This window comes from Eublepharis macularius, chromosome 11 (assembly GCF_028583425.1).
Source record: "Eublepharis macularius isolate TG4126 chromosome 11, MPM_Emac_v1.0, whole genome shotgun sequence".
NCBI lineage: Eukaryota > Metazoa > Chordata > Lepidosauria > Squamata > Eublepharidae > Eublepharis > Eublepharis macularius.
Genome location: NC_072800.1, coordinates 44,079,278 through 44,095,407, shown reverse-complemented (window position 1 = coordinate 44,095,407; position 16,130 = coordinate 44,079,278). Strand labels below are relative to the sequence as shown.

The following is a 16,130-nucleotide window of genomic DNA, read 5'->3' as shown; positions in this document are numbered from 1 at the left end:
TAGGCAATCCTGTTCTTCTAGCTTCAATCGGGTGACAGTGCTTGGATCCAATGCAAGGCATTTTCACCTTGTATATAATTGCAAAACAAACAGAAAAGCCATGTTACAGCAGGAAGGATAGAATATAGCAGACTGACGCTGCTCTCCTCAATGTGCTTTCTGGTGCTAGTCAAACAGGGTAGATGAATGAAACCAGTCTTTGCTAACATGAGCAAGATTGCAGATCCACTTTTTGTTTTTCCCCAATAAGATCTCAGGAGAGAACTGACAGAGAGCATCTCTACTATGAAGATATCTATGTTGTGCCATCCTTTGTATATGAGAATAGAATGGAAGTGCAAACAGTTGTGCAAGTCACCCACAAATGCATTTCCCACCACCTTCAGTAAAATCTGAAGATGCCCTGAAATATAGATTGAGAGTAAATGGGCTGACTTGAAGTTAACAACAACAGCATTTGATTTATATACTGCCCTTCAGGACAACTTAATGCCCACTCAGAGCAGTTTACAAAGTATGTTATTATTATCCCCATAACAAACACCCTGTGAGTTGGTTGGGGCTGAGAGAGCTCCTAGAAGCTGTGACTCACCCAAGATCACCCAGTTGGCTTCAAGTGAAGGAGTGGAGAATCAAACCTGGTTCTCCAGATTAGAGTCCCACATCTTAACCACTACACCAAACTGGTTAGCAGTTTGTTCCCCAATTTTAGTCCTTTTATTGTACCATTTGCCAAAGACTTCTAGGAGCTGCTAAGCACTGCAGTTGTGTAGGGGGGAAATACACAGGTGTTCAGGAAAGGCACTTAAACACACAGGCTAATCAAAACCAGGTTCCCTGCACTGTTGCCTAGGATTAAAAAAAAGAGAGAGATGTGTTTATTAAGGACACATCTTTCTTTTAAAATACTTACATCAGTATATAAGTACTAGTTTTAATCAGTGAAACCAACTGGGAGACAGAAGAGTTAAATCCCCTCCACCTTTCTGCATGGCCCTGATCCAAATTGTTATTATACTGTTTAGACTGGCAAACAAGCACCCGGAGACATCTATGGATAGGGGAGGCACCCAAACCTGCCCTCTTGGGCTATATGATACTGGAGCACTTCAAGAAGGTCAGTACCTCAACACTGCACATCATATCTTGATTTCTTACACTGCACAGTGTGAAATAAGGGGGTTAATGGGCAGTATCTCCCTGCACAATATTATGCAGATAAGGAGAAACAAGGCATGGCTATTGGCCATGATGAGTTTTCATGTAGGGTCGGTTGCCCAATTGCTGGCAAAATTAATTGGGCAGCCTCCTAGGAACCCTGCATTAGCTGGTTCAAAACATATGGGTTTACCATATATTAATGTCTGATGTCTTTATTTTGGGGTATGGGAGCAAAGTGTGGATTCTGTCCAAAAAGTCAGTACTTAGGAGGAGTGGCCTGTAATGTTTTGATGGGGTAGGATGTCCATACCTAGGCTATAGCTAAAAAAGGGAAGTCTATGTATTTGAGTAACTAGCAAAATAGTAGAAAAGCTATAGGATTGTAAGATTCCTTCACTAGGAGGAGATGGACAGGATCTTGGGTGCTGTGAAGCCCACCACTTGCCACCTGGACCAGTGTCCGTCATGGCTGGTGATGGCCATCAGTGCTGGGATATGAGCCCCCTGACTTATACCATCAATTTGTCCCTAAGTTCCGGGACTTTTCCAGGTTCATTGATGGAGGCAGTGGTGCAGCCCTTATTGGTGAAGCCCTCTCTGGATCCTACTGATCCAACCAATCACCCAGTATCAAATCTTCCATTTCTGCATAAGGTGATTGAGCAGGCAGTGACTGAACAGCTCCAGAAGTTCCTGGAGGATTCCTCTATCCTGAACCCATTCCTAGACCCATTCCAGTCCAGCTTCCACCCTAGCCATGGGATTGAGACAGCGTTGGTTGCCCTCACAGATGATCTTCATCGGCACCTGGGCCAAGGCGGGTCAGCACTGGACATTGCCGTGGTGTTCAACACAGTCAGCTATGACTTTTCAACCTGCTGCCTTGCCAAAGGGATTTATGGGATGGCCTTGCAGTGGCTGGCCTCCTTTCTCTGTGCTTAGGGACAGAGGGTAGTGCTTAGGGAGCAGATATCGTCATGCCATTAATTGGGGTGCTGCATCCCTCGGAGGCGATTCTCTCCCTGATGTTGTTTAACATGTATATGCACCCCCTCACCCAGGTGATCCATAGTTTTGGGCTGGGTTGTCACCAGTATGCAGATGACATCCAGCTTTATCTGTTGATGGATGGCCAGCCAGACATCCCGCTGGACACCTTGGCCAAGGGTTTGGATGCTGTGACAGTATGGTTGAGACAAAGTTGCTTGAAGCTGAATCCGCAGAAGACGGAGGTCCTGCATCTGGGACATGGGATGATGAGTATGGGGATACGGCTCCCACACTTTGACAGAGAGCACTTAATGCCTGCCTCAATGGTTAAGAGCCTGGGTGTGATCCTGGATGCTGCCCTTTCAACGGAGGCATTTTTTGTCTTAGCAGGTCAGACAACTTGCTCCCTAGCTGTCCTCCCAGGATCTAGCTGTAGTGATCCATGCAACGCTCACCTCCAGACTAGACTATGTAACTTGCTCTATGCAGGGCTGCCCTTGGGCTTGGTCCAGAAATTGCAGCTAGTCCAGAATGCAGTGGCTCATGTCCTTACAGGGACACTGTCTATGGCACATATTCATCCAGTGCTGTGTCAGCTGTACTGGCTCCCAGTTGAGTTCTGGATCTAATTTATGGTTTTGAGCTTGATATTTAAATCCCTTAACAGACTGGGACCAACATACCTGTCATGAGTCAGCCTCAGCCTCAGCTGGCCACCTTACCCCTTGCCCCAGAGTCCTCCTCAGAAGATGAGCAGGAAGGGCCAGCAGGATCTCCTCTACAGCCAGAAGCCGCTGCAGAAGCTATTGGAGAGGAGGAGCAGTCAGAAACCACTGCTGCTGCTCCGGAGGGAATTCAGCAAGAACAGCCAGGAGCCTCTGCAGAGGCTGTTGGGGATGAGGAACAGCCAGAAACCTCCACAGAGGCTGTAAGAGACAAAGACTCCCCCAGGATGAAAGCAAAACCTGAGCATTTGGAGCCAGCTGAGAGGAGGAAACATAGAGATAAGACAGCTCTGCTGGAGAGAAGGAAGAGTGCTCTTTTGCAAGCACAGCATCGACTGGGGCTATTAGATAAAGAGGCAACAGCTGTTCCTCATTAGGACAGCATAAAAAGGAGACGCCGAGGAAACCAAGTGTGGAAGCAACTCAGCTTGCCACTCCCTGATACCAGAGCTCTACGCCTTGCCTTGCCTTGCCTTGCCTTGCCTTGCCTTGCCTTGCCTTGCCTTGCCTTGCCTTGCCTTGCCTTGCCTTGCCTTGCCTTGCCTTGCCTTGCCTTGCCTTGCCTTGCCTTGCCTTGCCTTGCGCCCTGCTCTACGTCTTGATTGGACTCTGACCTCGGCCTGCCTTCTGACTTCCCTTTTGCCTGCTCCTCTCTCTGACTGACATCTTGGTCCTGACACTTGGCATGACTTCTGGATCCTGATTTGCTGCCTTCTGGACTACTGACCTCCTGGCAGTATCAGTGAGCCTCCTGCCTGTTGTGTTCAGCCCTGCAGTATCAGTGAGCCTCCTGCCTGTTGTGTTCAGCCCTGCAGTACCAGTGAGCCTCCTGCCTGTTGTGTCCAGCCCTGTGCGTGACAATACCTGTGAGACTGCCTGTCCCCATATGTCCCTTGGAGGGCACTGCGCTCTGCGGATAAGCAGTTGCTGGTGGTCCCCAGTCCAAGGGACATTCACCTGGCCTTGGTCCTGACCAGAGCTTTTTCGGTCGTGGCAGTAGCCTGGTGGAACACTCTCTCGGTGGAGATCCAGGCCCTGTGACATCTGTTACAATTCCACAGGGTCTGTAAAATGGAGTTGTTCCACCTGGCCTATGGCTAAGATGCAGCAATTTGTCCTTCCTGACTGCTGTGTTCCACCATGCCTGCCCTGGATATGAGTCCATCTTGCCTGCTGCATTTTTATGGTTTTATGACAGCCTTTTCCTGGAATCAATAGTAGATGCCTTCTGTATTGTATTTATTTCTATTTATGTAGTTTTATTGTTTTAATGTGATTGTATTGTATGTTTTAGTATTGTTGTGACCCACCCTGAGCCTGCTTGCAGGGAGGGCAGGCTATAAATCTAATAAAATCAAATCAAATCATCAGTTGCACAGGATGAATGAACTGGTATAATCATTGAGAAAGAAAGAGAGGGTGGCCTGTTTGTTGCTTCACTAATGGAGTTACTGTACATTTAAGCCTTCACATCAATCATGTAGATATCAAGTCTTTCTGTTTTCTTTTTGTGCCAACTTCTGGATACACTTGGTATCTATTATTAATTACTGGCTGTGTTAATTGTTTTTTAAATTACGTTCATCAGTATATGTATATTTGGCATTGATTTTCATTAGACTTGCTTGATGGACAGCTATGTTTGAGGTCCCCCAAATTCCTTTACTCATTTCTGGTTACACTCTTAATCTTACAATTGCGTGCGGTAGAGTTTATTTTAAAACCTATTTAAAATACTCTAGTTGCACCTTTAAGGCAAAGGGAAATAGTTTTATTGAAAGAGGATGAGGTTTTGTAAGCAATTCACAAAAATGCACAAGTGTGCTGCAAGTGGTTTATCACAGCGATTTGTTTCATAGCAATTTATTGTCCCCCTAGCTGGAAGGAAGAGACAGACACAAGGTTTGGATCTAAAGGGCCATTTATTCAATCTAACTTAACCATAAAACGACAGCAAGGGTAAACTAAGTGGTACAGGTCAAGCCATGGGTCATCCCTGGACCTCCACCTTGACCTGTCTGGGCGAGTCCCACTGCCATCCGTGGAATGGTTGCAACCCAGCCAGCCAGGCAAATGGATCCCCCCTTCAAGCTCCTAAAGCCTCAGACATACAGCATGAGGGAAGGACTTGTACATGGGATTCCCCGCAGGCTGTCTGCCCATGTGGTGGTAGCCATCACAAGCATACCACGCTCAGGGTGAGGTGGGTGGGCTGATCAAAGGAAGCAACTTCTAGCTGAGCGGGTGGAGCCTGCCTATATAGGCACTTGGTTCCACCCCCGGCTCAATACCCGGATGCCTGGGGAAAGCATCTTCCTTTTCCTCCATCCAGGGAGGCAAAGTACAGCCCCCGGCTGAGGCAGCGTTGCTGCTGCCGGGACTGCAGAATTGTCCACACAGAGCGTGTGTGATGCAGCCACTCCCACCAAACTCAGGCTGAAGACTCATGTGACCCTTTAAAAGAACTCATTGACCTGTGGGAAGTGTGGGAACTCTGTTTTTATATTACTCTACCTCTCTAACATCCAACAAATAAAGCTACTAATATGGGACTATAAGGTTACTAACTTCCTGATGAGGCTTGGAGTTCTCCTAGAATTACAACTGATATGCAAACTACAGAGATCAGTTTTGTTTTATCAGATTTGTTCATTCTTTTTCTCAAATACAGGCCAGTCTGCCTTTAGGAGGTTACTGATGGGCATTTTATTAAGATGTCATTAACAAATGTACAGGGATGTATTGGATGATGACCCTATAACTACATTGCTGGTGTAGATTACTGGGAACAGTTTGCACAGTTTATTCCATGGTGTTGTGCCTGGACGTGCTTCTGTTATGGTGTTCTTATCACGTGTATTTGCTTTTAAGTTGGGAGTTGTTCCTACGCCATTCTTGGTCTACCTCCAGCTGTTTCTCTGAGTAGAATCATCTCCGGCATAGATTATAGATCCCTTTTATGCTTTGCAAAACTTTCTCTTGACCTTAACATTCTGGTGAACTTTGCTACAATTTATTTTCACATCAACCCAGAAGTACTCCATTCAGTGTAGACATCATGAAGCTATGGCAACTGCATTGAATGGAGTGCAGCATGAATGATACCTGAATTAGCCTTTATGTTTGACGTTATAAAGATCTAGATTATCTTTATACTGCTGTTTTGGCCCTAATAAATTGCTTTTCACCAAATAAAAGGTCATAGCTACTAGGGAAGAACATTAAATTTCTGAACATACAGAAATTAGATAAACATTTTGAAAAACAATAGTTATAATAGAGTTTCAAAGTGGGAACCACAAGCCCCACAGAGCAATCACCTTGGTTCCTTTCCTTAAAGATGGAGCAGGTACCAAATTGAAGAGTGGCACCCAGAAGAGCCACAGATGGAATGTTAAAGAGCTATATGTGGCTTGAGCCACTGTGTGAGTATTACTGATCTAATTTGACCTTCAGTCACCCTCAGTGTGGCTTAGTGATATGTAGCCTGGAACTACTTTTAGACATTTGCAAATCTATTAATTATAATTAACTACCACGTTGCAGAATAAATACAATCTCCCTGATATACTTACATAAACAGGTTTTGGAATGCAAATGGCTACTGCTCATAAGGGTTACTGTTTGTAATTCAGAGCTGCACATGTGTAGCCCTTTTTGAAAAGTAGCATTCACTGCAAGTGGATCTGGCAGTATTTAATCAATTGGCCCCCTCTTGTATTTTGATGAGGGCTCCATATATGCATCATGTACGTCATGGGTACATGATGTATTCTAATTTTCATTTTCCTTCCAAGGTAGTTCTAAAAACAAAAACAAAAGGTTTTGAATGCCAAAGTTGTGAAATTTGAAATGTCGGTTGTTCAGTTTCGAAAAGTCAGAGTACTATTTCCATGATGTAATACTGTCTTCTCACCTTTGTTCTTCAGAAAAATTCAAAGGAAGAGGAAGAGCAGGATCACCTTTTGATTCAGCACGCAGACGGAGTAGAGCTGTCCTTTATCACATCTCTGGACACCTACAAAGAAGAGAAAAGAACAAATTAAAAATTAATAATGTAGGTGTAGTGCAATAAGCTTCTTTTGTGATGTGACTTTTGTAGTGGTAGTCTAGTTGGTGCTACTAATAATTTCATTTTCATGTCTACTTGGTCTGAAGTTTCTTTTCAATAATACAACACAGAAGGTCGGCACGCAGAACAAAAACACAGCCATGTTAATGTTTTTCATTGCAAGTGTGTTAAAGTGCATTATAAATCAAGGAGAAAACAGGATGGAGACAGGCTGACATTTTCACATAGGCAACCAGTAAGTTGTACAATATAGTTTAGTTTCAGATTATGGCTGCAAGTCTCTGTTGCTTTTCTTAAGCAGAGTTCTCAACCAAGATTGTGATGGGTTAGGGTTCTATGTTATTTACCTTCTCTGAGATAGTTAAAATTACAGACAGTACAAAGCCTCTACTCTAGAAATCAGCTCAACCAGATCCAGAGAAGCTTGAGATTAGAAATGTACTTCCTCCAACTGGGATATGACTTGATGCTTATTGAAACTTGTGGATTCTGGCTTTTAAAAAATGGCCAGATGTATTGCTTAGATAAGAACCTCCCCATTAGCTTTTGGCAACAACTGATAACAATCTAGGCATGGGCAGAACCTTACGCCTCACACAGACACATGTACCCAACACATTTCAGGAATCTTATGAAAAGTCTTGAAATAAATTGCCTACTTCACCTACAGAGGAACCTCTGGAATTCACTTTTAATTTCACTTGAGGTAAAATTTAAATATTGGCTCTATGTGAGACTGGTAGAATGTTTTATGCATACAACTATGTGAATTGAAACTTTCAAACAAAGATCTAAATTACGTATGGCACAGATTTGTCCACAAAGCTTTCAGAGTCCAACTCTGTAACGGAGCACAAGATACTTTCAACACTTGAGTGACAGCAGCTCCTATTGTATTCCAAGCTGATGTCACAGCCCAGCATCAAAGAGATGCACTACTAAATTACACCCCCTGTGGGAACATTGTATTTTGCTGATTGCTGTATGGAGAGTGGCCTTCTTCTGTTCCACACCTTTAGTTTTCCTGTATATACCTGTTAAGACTGATTCACATGTTTTTTTAAGCAGAGTTGTTTGTATTGCCTTAACAGACTTATAGTGTAATGCTAAACAGAGTTACTGCAGTCTAAGCCCACTGGCTTCAATGGATTTAGACTGGAATAACTCTTCTTAAGATTGTGCTGTTAATGTAAAATATATTTATACTTCTCCCTTTAATTGCTAATGAGATTCTGGATAGACTCTTGTTGTAAATAAAACTTAAAAACACTCTTGTTGTAAATAAAACTTAGAAATCCAGCTGAAGATTTCCCCCTGGATTTGAAATAGCTATGTGTAGCTTGGTCAGGTACATAAACTGATCTGCTTGTACTTTAATGGCAATTCCAATCTCAGCTAAGACTTTCACAATGCTCATCTCTAAGTAACCACATTTGACAAGTTAGGCTGCAAAATAGAGTGTGTACTAGTTTTTTGTTTTGTTTTGTTTTGTTTTAACCCAGTTTCTTTTAACATCCTCCATAGACTGTATTTTAGGAGATTTGGTTGTTGTATTCCTGCGTTTAAATTATTACTTGTCTTTCATTGTTTAAAAAAATTTCTTGGTCAAACCAAGGATCACGTTTTGGCAAGTGTTACCAGTATTAATATGAGAAACCACTGGAGACAAATCTTTGCTCTCTTGAAGCTGAAAATATTTTGCATAACTGAGGCTGACAATTTTTGCCTACTAATATATTTCAAAGAAAATATAATTTATTATTGTAGAGCAGTGTGTGTGTTATGTGCCATGAAGTCACCTCCAACCTACGGCAACCCTATGAATGAAAGACCTCCAAAATGTTCTGTCATTAACAGACTTGCTCAGATCCTGCAAATAGGGATCCCCCAGGGAAATGGCCATATAAACTTTTCCTCCCGCTTGCAAGCGGCAGGGCCTTTTAAACTGCTCAAACCTGCAGCAGCTGCCATTTGAGGTGCAGGAAGGCCATTTTCAGCTTCCTCCGCCACCCTGCAGGCCCACGCAGCTGTGGAAGAGGCCAAAAACAGCCTTCCTGTCCCTCATGGGACGAGGGGGAGGATGCCATGGGCCACAAGGCAAGCTAAGTGTGGGGCTGGGGCTGGGGTAGGGCTGAGGTTTGGGTAGTTTAAAGGGCCCTGCTGCTTGCAAGTGGCAGGTCCCTTTAAACTATCAGCTGGCAGGCGCCAAGGGGGGATCCTCCCCTGCTGCCTGCCAGTTGATAGTGTAAAGGGTCCTGTCACTTGCAAGGCAGGAAAGGGCCCTTTAAACTGTCAAATGCCTCTTTTCCTGCTGCTGCTAAGCGGCCAGAAAGGGGCGTTTAAACCCCACGAACCATGAACTGGTTCGTAAACCTGCCCCAGTTCATGCCAGTTCGTGGTTACTGGTCCATGAAAACACATACCACGAACCTCATGGTTCGGGTTTTTTGTGGTTCATGCCCATCTCTACCTGCAAACTGGAGGATGTGGCTTCTTTGATTGAGTCAAGCCATCTTGTTTTAAGTCCTCCTCTTTTCCTATTGCCTTTCACTTAGGAATCGTTTTAAGCATCAATCTGTTATTCAATAATTCTAACAATATCATTTATTTCAAGCAATAATTGGATATAGCCTGATAATTCATTATCAGTAAGTCACCCAGCACAACTAAATCAAAATGTGGATTTATGAGATATAGAATATTAGCCATTGATTTAAATGATACTTCTATGAAGAATCTCTTTTATGAATCAATGGAGTTTGTTTTTTCTAAAGTAGAGGCAGTATTAAAGCAAGAGTTTCTGGTTGTGTTTTCAATTTGGATATGAATTTTCTCTGAATTGTACATTTTTTCTAATTTTAACCAGAACTTCCTTTCTTCTTATAAATCAGAACCAGAATAATATAAAATAAAATTGAACAGGTTTTGAACTCTCCTATCTAACAAAGTCAGATTTTATTTGGTTATATTTGTTTTGAGTGTGCCCATCTTCAATAAGTACTTCAAAATATTAAAGTACTTTAATGTCCATATTCGATGAAATGATGAAGGCTACTTAAAAGGAAATAAGAGGATCGAGGTAAGGTTTTACTGCTGGACCTTCGTGTACCTCCAAAAGGGAAGTAAGTGCAGCACTATTAAATTATCAGTGTAAAATGCCTCTAATGGGTGCTTCAGAATGGTTATCGCTGAATTGAAAATCCAATCTTACATGGATAGGAGTGGATTTCAAAAGTAGCAATATATCATTTCCTTCAGAATTTAGATCATAGCAGCTCTTCTGTTGAGCACTTTTGGCCTCCTCAGTCAATTATTATGGAAGGTGTTCACTTTCCTTTTGGGGAGGCCAGAAGAATTTCCATTTTCCTGCACTGAAAATAAAACTAACAGCCCAATACATTTATGTGAAGTATGGTTATACTGAACCATGAAAGGAGGATTAAAGGAAGAATAAAAGATAAAATTTAGATGCTGAGAAAAAGCAGCTTTTATGGAATACTGGAATACTAAGAACCAACGTATTTTCTCTCTTTTTTTCTTTCTCTCTTTTTTTTCTTTCAGAATGTTTTTGTAGATAAACCAGCATTTCCAGAATATAAAGTTTCAGATGCAAAAAAGTCCAAATTCATACTTTTGCATTTTAGCACTTTTAAAGCCTGCTGGGACTGGCTTATTTTATTGGCAACGTTTTATGTTGCCGTGACTGTACCTTACAATGTTTGCTTTATTGGCAATGATGATCTACCTACAACTCGAAGCACAACTGTCAGCGACATTGCAGTGGAAATTCTTTTTATCATAGGTAAGGCGTGCTTCATTTCTTTCTGACTCCTTGGTTTGCTTGTTTTGCAAATAAATATGAGCTGAAAGTTGTACTACATTCAAATACTGATTATTTGTAGCATGGCTGGACTTACCATTAGTAGGTACCACCTACAAGATGCAGATTTTGGAGTATCATTAGCATGGCATGTTCTGCATGTCAAATATTTCTCACAGTGCCTTCCCAGATACTAGTAAGGATGGCTGCCTCCCACTCAAGATTGTTTTTTCCAATTGTAAAGCCACCCAAGTGACTGCTGAAAGTGAGATCATGAAGAATGGACAGGATAAAGGGGTTAGGTTCACCCCAGCCATTAGGGTTGCTGGAAGCAATGCAGCACATCACCTTCTGTCCAAGTACAAATTCAGTTCATACCTCACTGACAATAGTATGGGAGGAGGTAATGGAGGCCTTGCTTGGGGTGACAAAACACCTCAAACCAGCCTGGTCCCTACCTTCTGGAGCAGGTTCTCAGAGAATGTGCGTATGGTTTTCAGAAAGCTTCTGAAGTTGTGCTGCTTGAAATATCTTTTTTTGGTCATGTTCTGAAATTATATAAAACTGGTTTGCTGGAGTGATCTGACTTGGATAAATATATTCACAGTAATACAGTGAAGGAACTGATGGCCCAGGACCCTTCTCCATTTCAAATGAGGCACATGGTTGGAATGGCAGGGGCTGGTGTCTCCTGGCCAGTGGGAGGAAAGGCTGGAGTCTATTGAAACTGATCTCTGCTCCTCACATGCAGGCTTTTGCTGTGTGCAAAACACATGGCAGGGAAGAGCTTGCTACTGTAGTACATGTCCTGGTAACATCTAGATTAGATTACTGCAATGCACTCAGTGTGGGGCTGTCCTTGAAGACTGTCTGGAAGCTACAGCTGGTACAGAATGCTGAGGCCAGAATACTGACTGAAGTCAGTTTAAAGGACCATATTATTCCAGTCATCTGCATTTTGCTTCCAGGCCCAATTCAAGGTTCTGCTATTGACCTTTAAAGCCACATACAGCTTAGGACCAGCATATTTTAAGGACTGCCTTATCCCATATGAATTTACCCATTCATTCTGTTCATCTTCAGAGGTCCTGCTTCAGGTGCCCCCACTGTCTGAGGCTAGATGGGTGACAACCCAAGAAAGGGCCTTCTCGGTTGTGGCACCAAAACTTTGGAACTCCATCCCCAGGGAGATTTGTCTGTCTCCCTCTAATGCTGTCTTCCACCAGCAAGTGAAGGGTGTTTTTTTTGTTAAATATTGTTTGGCATACCCCCAATAACTGTTTTAAATGAAATTTTAAAAATAAAATAAATCCCTCCCCCACATGGGATACTATTCACTTTGGAACCAAGGAAGAATTTTGCAGGTTCCCCTAACTGATTCGTGGAAAACCTTTTTTCACCTGCTTCATGGTCTCTCTAAGGGTTGGTATAAATAGGAGTGGTCTTTAACAGGCCATGCATAGTTTGTCAGGAATGGAGCAGGTTGTTCACAACAGATAGAAAGAATTGGCAAGTGCTCTGAGGCATGGGGCATGATGTATGCTCATCTCCTAAACAACCTATCACACATCTGGTGATGGAGTGGGTTGAGAGGGAGTGCCTTTGGTGCTGAGCAGCATCACCTGGTAGTGGCTTATGGAGCCTCAAGGAATTGTGAGAAAGCTTAGCACCTCCTGGCGCATGATGTGCAGCTGATGATAGACAAGGCTGGAGCAATTGCAGGCCAAATTTGGGGCCAAGGTGGATCTGCCCAACAAAGGCAGGCATCTGCAGGTTGCCTGGCACCGCCTGCCCCTTAAAATATATTAGAATATTTTAATACATTGTGATGTAGAGCGGCCATTTAAATAAACTTGTTAAACCAATACAGATGTCTTGTTTCTTCAAGGAGGTGGTGCCTAAGACAAATCTTAATATCTGTTTGGAATAATTTTCTGTTTTTGTGAACTATTTAAAATATCTGTTAAAAACTATGAATTTGTTTTCTGCTTTAATTCTTTGGAGGTTCTTTGGAGGCTTAAAACATATAACTGACATGCAAAGTGGCACTTCTGAGTATGGTGAATGAATGAATGAATGAACATGATAGTTTAAAGACATTGAATTATTAATAGTAGGGATTGAGAACTAGAAATAATAGTATCTAAAGATATTTGGGGGTTTTAATGTCTACTCTGAAAGAAAATCACTATAAAGAATGTACAAATGGTATCATATCTATGAAACTGAACAACATGTGCATATGTGTATTAAAATGTATAATATTTCTGTTCTTTTTTGAAAATGTGCTATGTCAGAAGTAGATTGTGAACACGGTCAGTCTGGACAATTAGGATACAACACAATTGATAACAACTGTAATTGAAAGCATGCTGCCAGAATATTTGTTTCCTGTGGAGCTGCTAATAATTCTTGGATACCTAGATAAATTGGTCAGGAAAACTGATTGAGAGAAGTTGCCATTTTATTAACAGCAGCAAAACCGGTGATTGCTAAGTAATGTAAATGTTTCAAGCTTTATTTAAAGGTTGGAAAGCGGTTAGTGGAAAACCATTATGATAGAGTAAAAACTTAGTAACATTTGAAGCAAATAATTGAATATATGATATTTATGGAATCTGATGTGTAGGTACAATGATGACTTTTTATTTTCTTACTTTCATATTAATTATGAAAATTACAAAACATCCAATTTTCCGAGCAAGATTCAAGTCTAATAGCACCTTAAATCTTGCTGTTCTACTGCAGTCCAACACAGCTACACACTGAAATCAATTCTCATAATTATTGTAATTAATAATAAAACCCAAACATCTATTACTTACTACATTTTAATCTCACTTTTTATCCAAAAATGTCAGGGTGGTATTCATCAGCCTTTCCTGCGCCATTTTACCCTCTCAACAACCCTGATACATAGGGTAGACTGTGATAGTATGACTCATCCAAGACCATCTAGCAAGTTTCATGGCAGAGTGTGAATCTGAACATGGGTTTCCCAGATCCTAGTCCTTAACATAGGGGTACCCAACATGGTGCGCATGAATGCCATGGCGCCTGCTGACACCTCCCTGGTCCCTGCCAAGTATATTTAGGAAGTGGTAGGGGCTAGGTGGAGCATTTTGAGTTTCTGAGGCTTAAGCTATAATGCTGACAGTGGCTTTATGTAAAGTATTTTACCTATGCAACTAGCAGAGTGATATTCTAACATATTTATGGATTTGAGGGAGAGAGATATTCATTCAAGGGACTAGGCATCCACTACTCTAATAAACAAGTGATTATTTACAAGTTATCAGAGATTCAGCTTTGCCTTGTTTACACAGATCAATTCAAACTGGTATAAATCATACCCAGTGATTTGGGCAACTTAACCTTTCTCCAATTAGGAGAAATTGGAGTTATTTTCTATAGAAGTTAAACTGCTGGAAGACAAGGTGTTCAGTTGTCAGGTTCTAGAGCAGCAACTGTGAGGCCTTGGCTAAAGACTCTTCTAGTATAAATTTTACAGTCATCTGTTGCTTTCTCTTCAACTTCCTGACTTTTGATTAAATTAATAGATATATTTTGCAGTCCCCAATACTTCTATGAAATGAAGATTTAAGTCACAATCTGAAGACTGAAATTGTGATTAAAGGGTATGTCTGTATCTATCATATTGTGTGGTTGCACAATACTGCTACTCATAAAATGTCAAATTACAAGATCTTCACACGGCCCCATTTTAGAGGTTCCTCTAAGATTGCCAACTCCAGCTTGGAAAATTCCTGGAGATTTGGGGGCAGTGCAGGGATGGCAGAGTTTGGGGAGCTGAGGGAGCTTAATATGGATGTGATGCCATAGAATCCGCTCTCTGGAGCAGAAGCTGACCTCTGTAGTCTGGAATAAATTGTAATTCCTGGAGAACTTCAGCCTCTGCCTGGAGTTTGTCAACCATAGGTTCTACTCAGTCCTGTCAGAATGTTCTAGAAGGTAGCTGCTAACTGTTACTGATAGCCAACAAGGCTCTCACATTACTGTGTTGCTGTGCTTAAAATATTAATAATTTTGATTATTGTGGTGAGAGGTGAATATTTTTTATAAGTAGCTCATCAACGATACTACCCGTTGTGCCTTGGTGAAGCACTAGGATATCGTTCAGTTTAGCATGCTGGCAATTTAATATAGATAATAATAGAGCATATTAAATGGAGACCGAGATGTACTGATAGTGCTGTTAATGAATCAACAGATTCTTCTACATTAAAAGTAAATGCCATTTGTTTGAGAAATTACTTGACCATAAATATCAGTCTGAAAAAGTCCAAAAAATTATACAAACTTTGAAATGGATTTTGGAAGAGCATAATTTTTAAGTTAGCATGGGTTACATGTATACAAGTCATTTTTGTTCACTGGGGGTTATATATTTACATAAACTGAAATGAAATGACAGCTAGCAAAACAAATCAAACTAGGCTAATTTTAGTTCCAATGACATGTTGATATATGATGTGATGGATCCCGGAGCAAACCAAAGCTGAATAGAATACATTGCATAAATATTAGAAAAGTTTTAGAATGGATGAAGAATCCAGTGGAGATTGTTTTAAGATGGTAATGTCTCTGAATTCAGAAATGAAGCACATTTTATTTAGTTCTGTATTAGAAATCTGATATAAATGAGCTTTTTACATCATTTTTAGTATGTCTCAATTTAAAAAGAATTACGTAGACCAGTTTATTGAATTTTTTTATGACGCATGCACATGATACTAAACATCTTTTAAACTTCCACCCTTAGGACTTCACATGATGCTGATGATTCGTGACTGGATCCTCAGACATGCAATTTAGCTACAAAAAGGAATTATAGGGTGCAAAATATGATTTAGAATGAAGGCACAATAGGGATTAATGTTTCCTTCGGTGCCATTTCCTAGTGAGAAAAGATCCTTCCCTTAAGACCTGTGACAGAAACAAGTTAGTTATTATATTTTAATTTATGTTCTTTTATCCATTCATTCTTCTATCATGGAGCATATTGGCGTACAGAAGGTTCTAGGAAGATTTCTCACCCAGGCATTAACTAAATTCAGACCTGCTTAGTTTTGACAAAGTTGTGGTATCAGATGCCTTCCTACCCATACATATCTTTGCACCCACCCATATGGTGCCTGTGTTGTTCCTCACCTTTCTCCCTTCTGTTGTTTAAATCATTTCTGATTTGAGAAGTGGAGCAAGAAGGGAAGAACTAACATACAAACACACACCCTTCCACAATGCTGCAGCTCTGATCCCACTCCTTCCAACCTGCATTTCACCTTTAAAAGACATGTCCAGGTAATCCCAACTTCTCATGTAGTTGACCCTGAGACCTGCT

General features: G+C 41.4%; 1 protein-coding gene across 1 annotated transcript in view; it reads left to right on the top strand.

Moving 5' to 3' along the window:
• KCNH8 (potassium voltage-gated channel subfamily H member 8) overlaps window positions 1-16,130 on the top strand; it is a 270,322-nt gene that overhangs the window by 125,183 nt on the left and 129,009 nt on the right. The window contains exons 4-5 of the mRNA XM_054991452.1: window positions 6,806-6,933; window positions 10,510-10,750. Coding sequence (XP_054847427.1) covers window positions 6,806-6,933; window positions 10,510-10,750 — 369 coding nt within the window. The remainder of the gene's footprint in view (window positions 1-6,805; window positions 6,934-10,509; window positions 10,751-16,130) is intronic.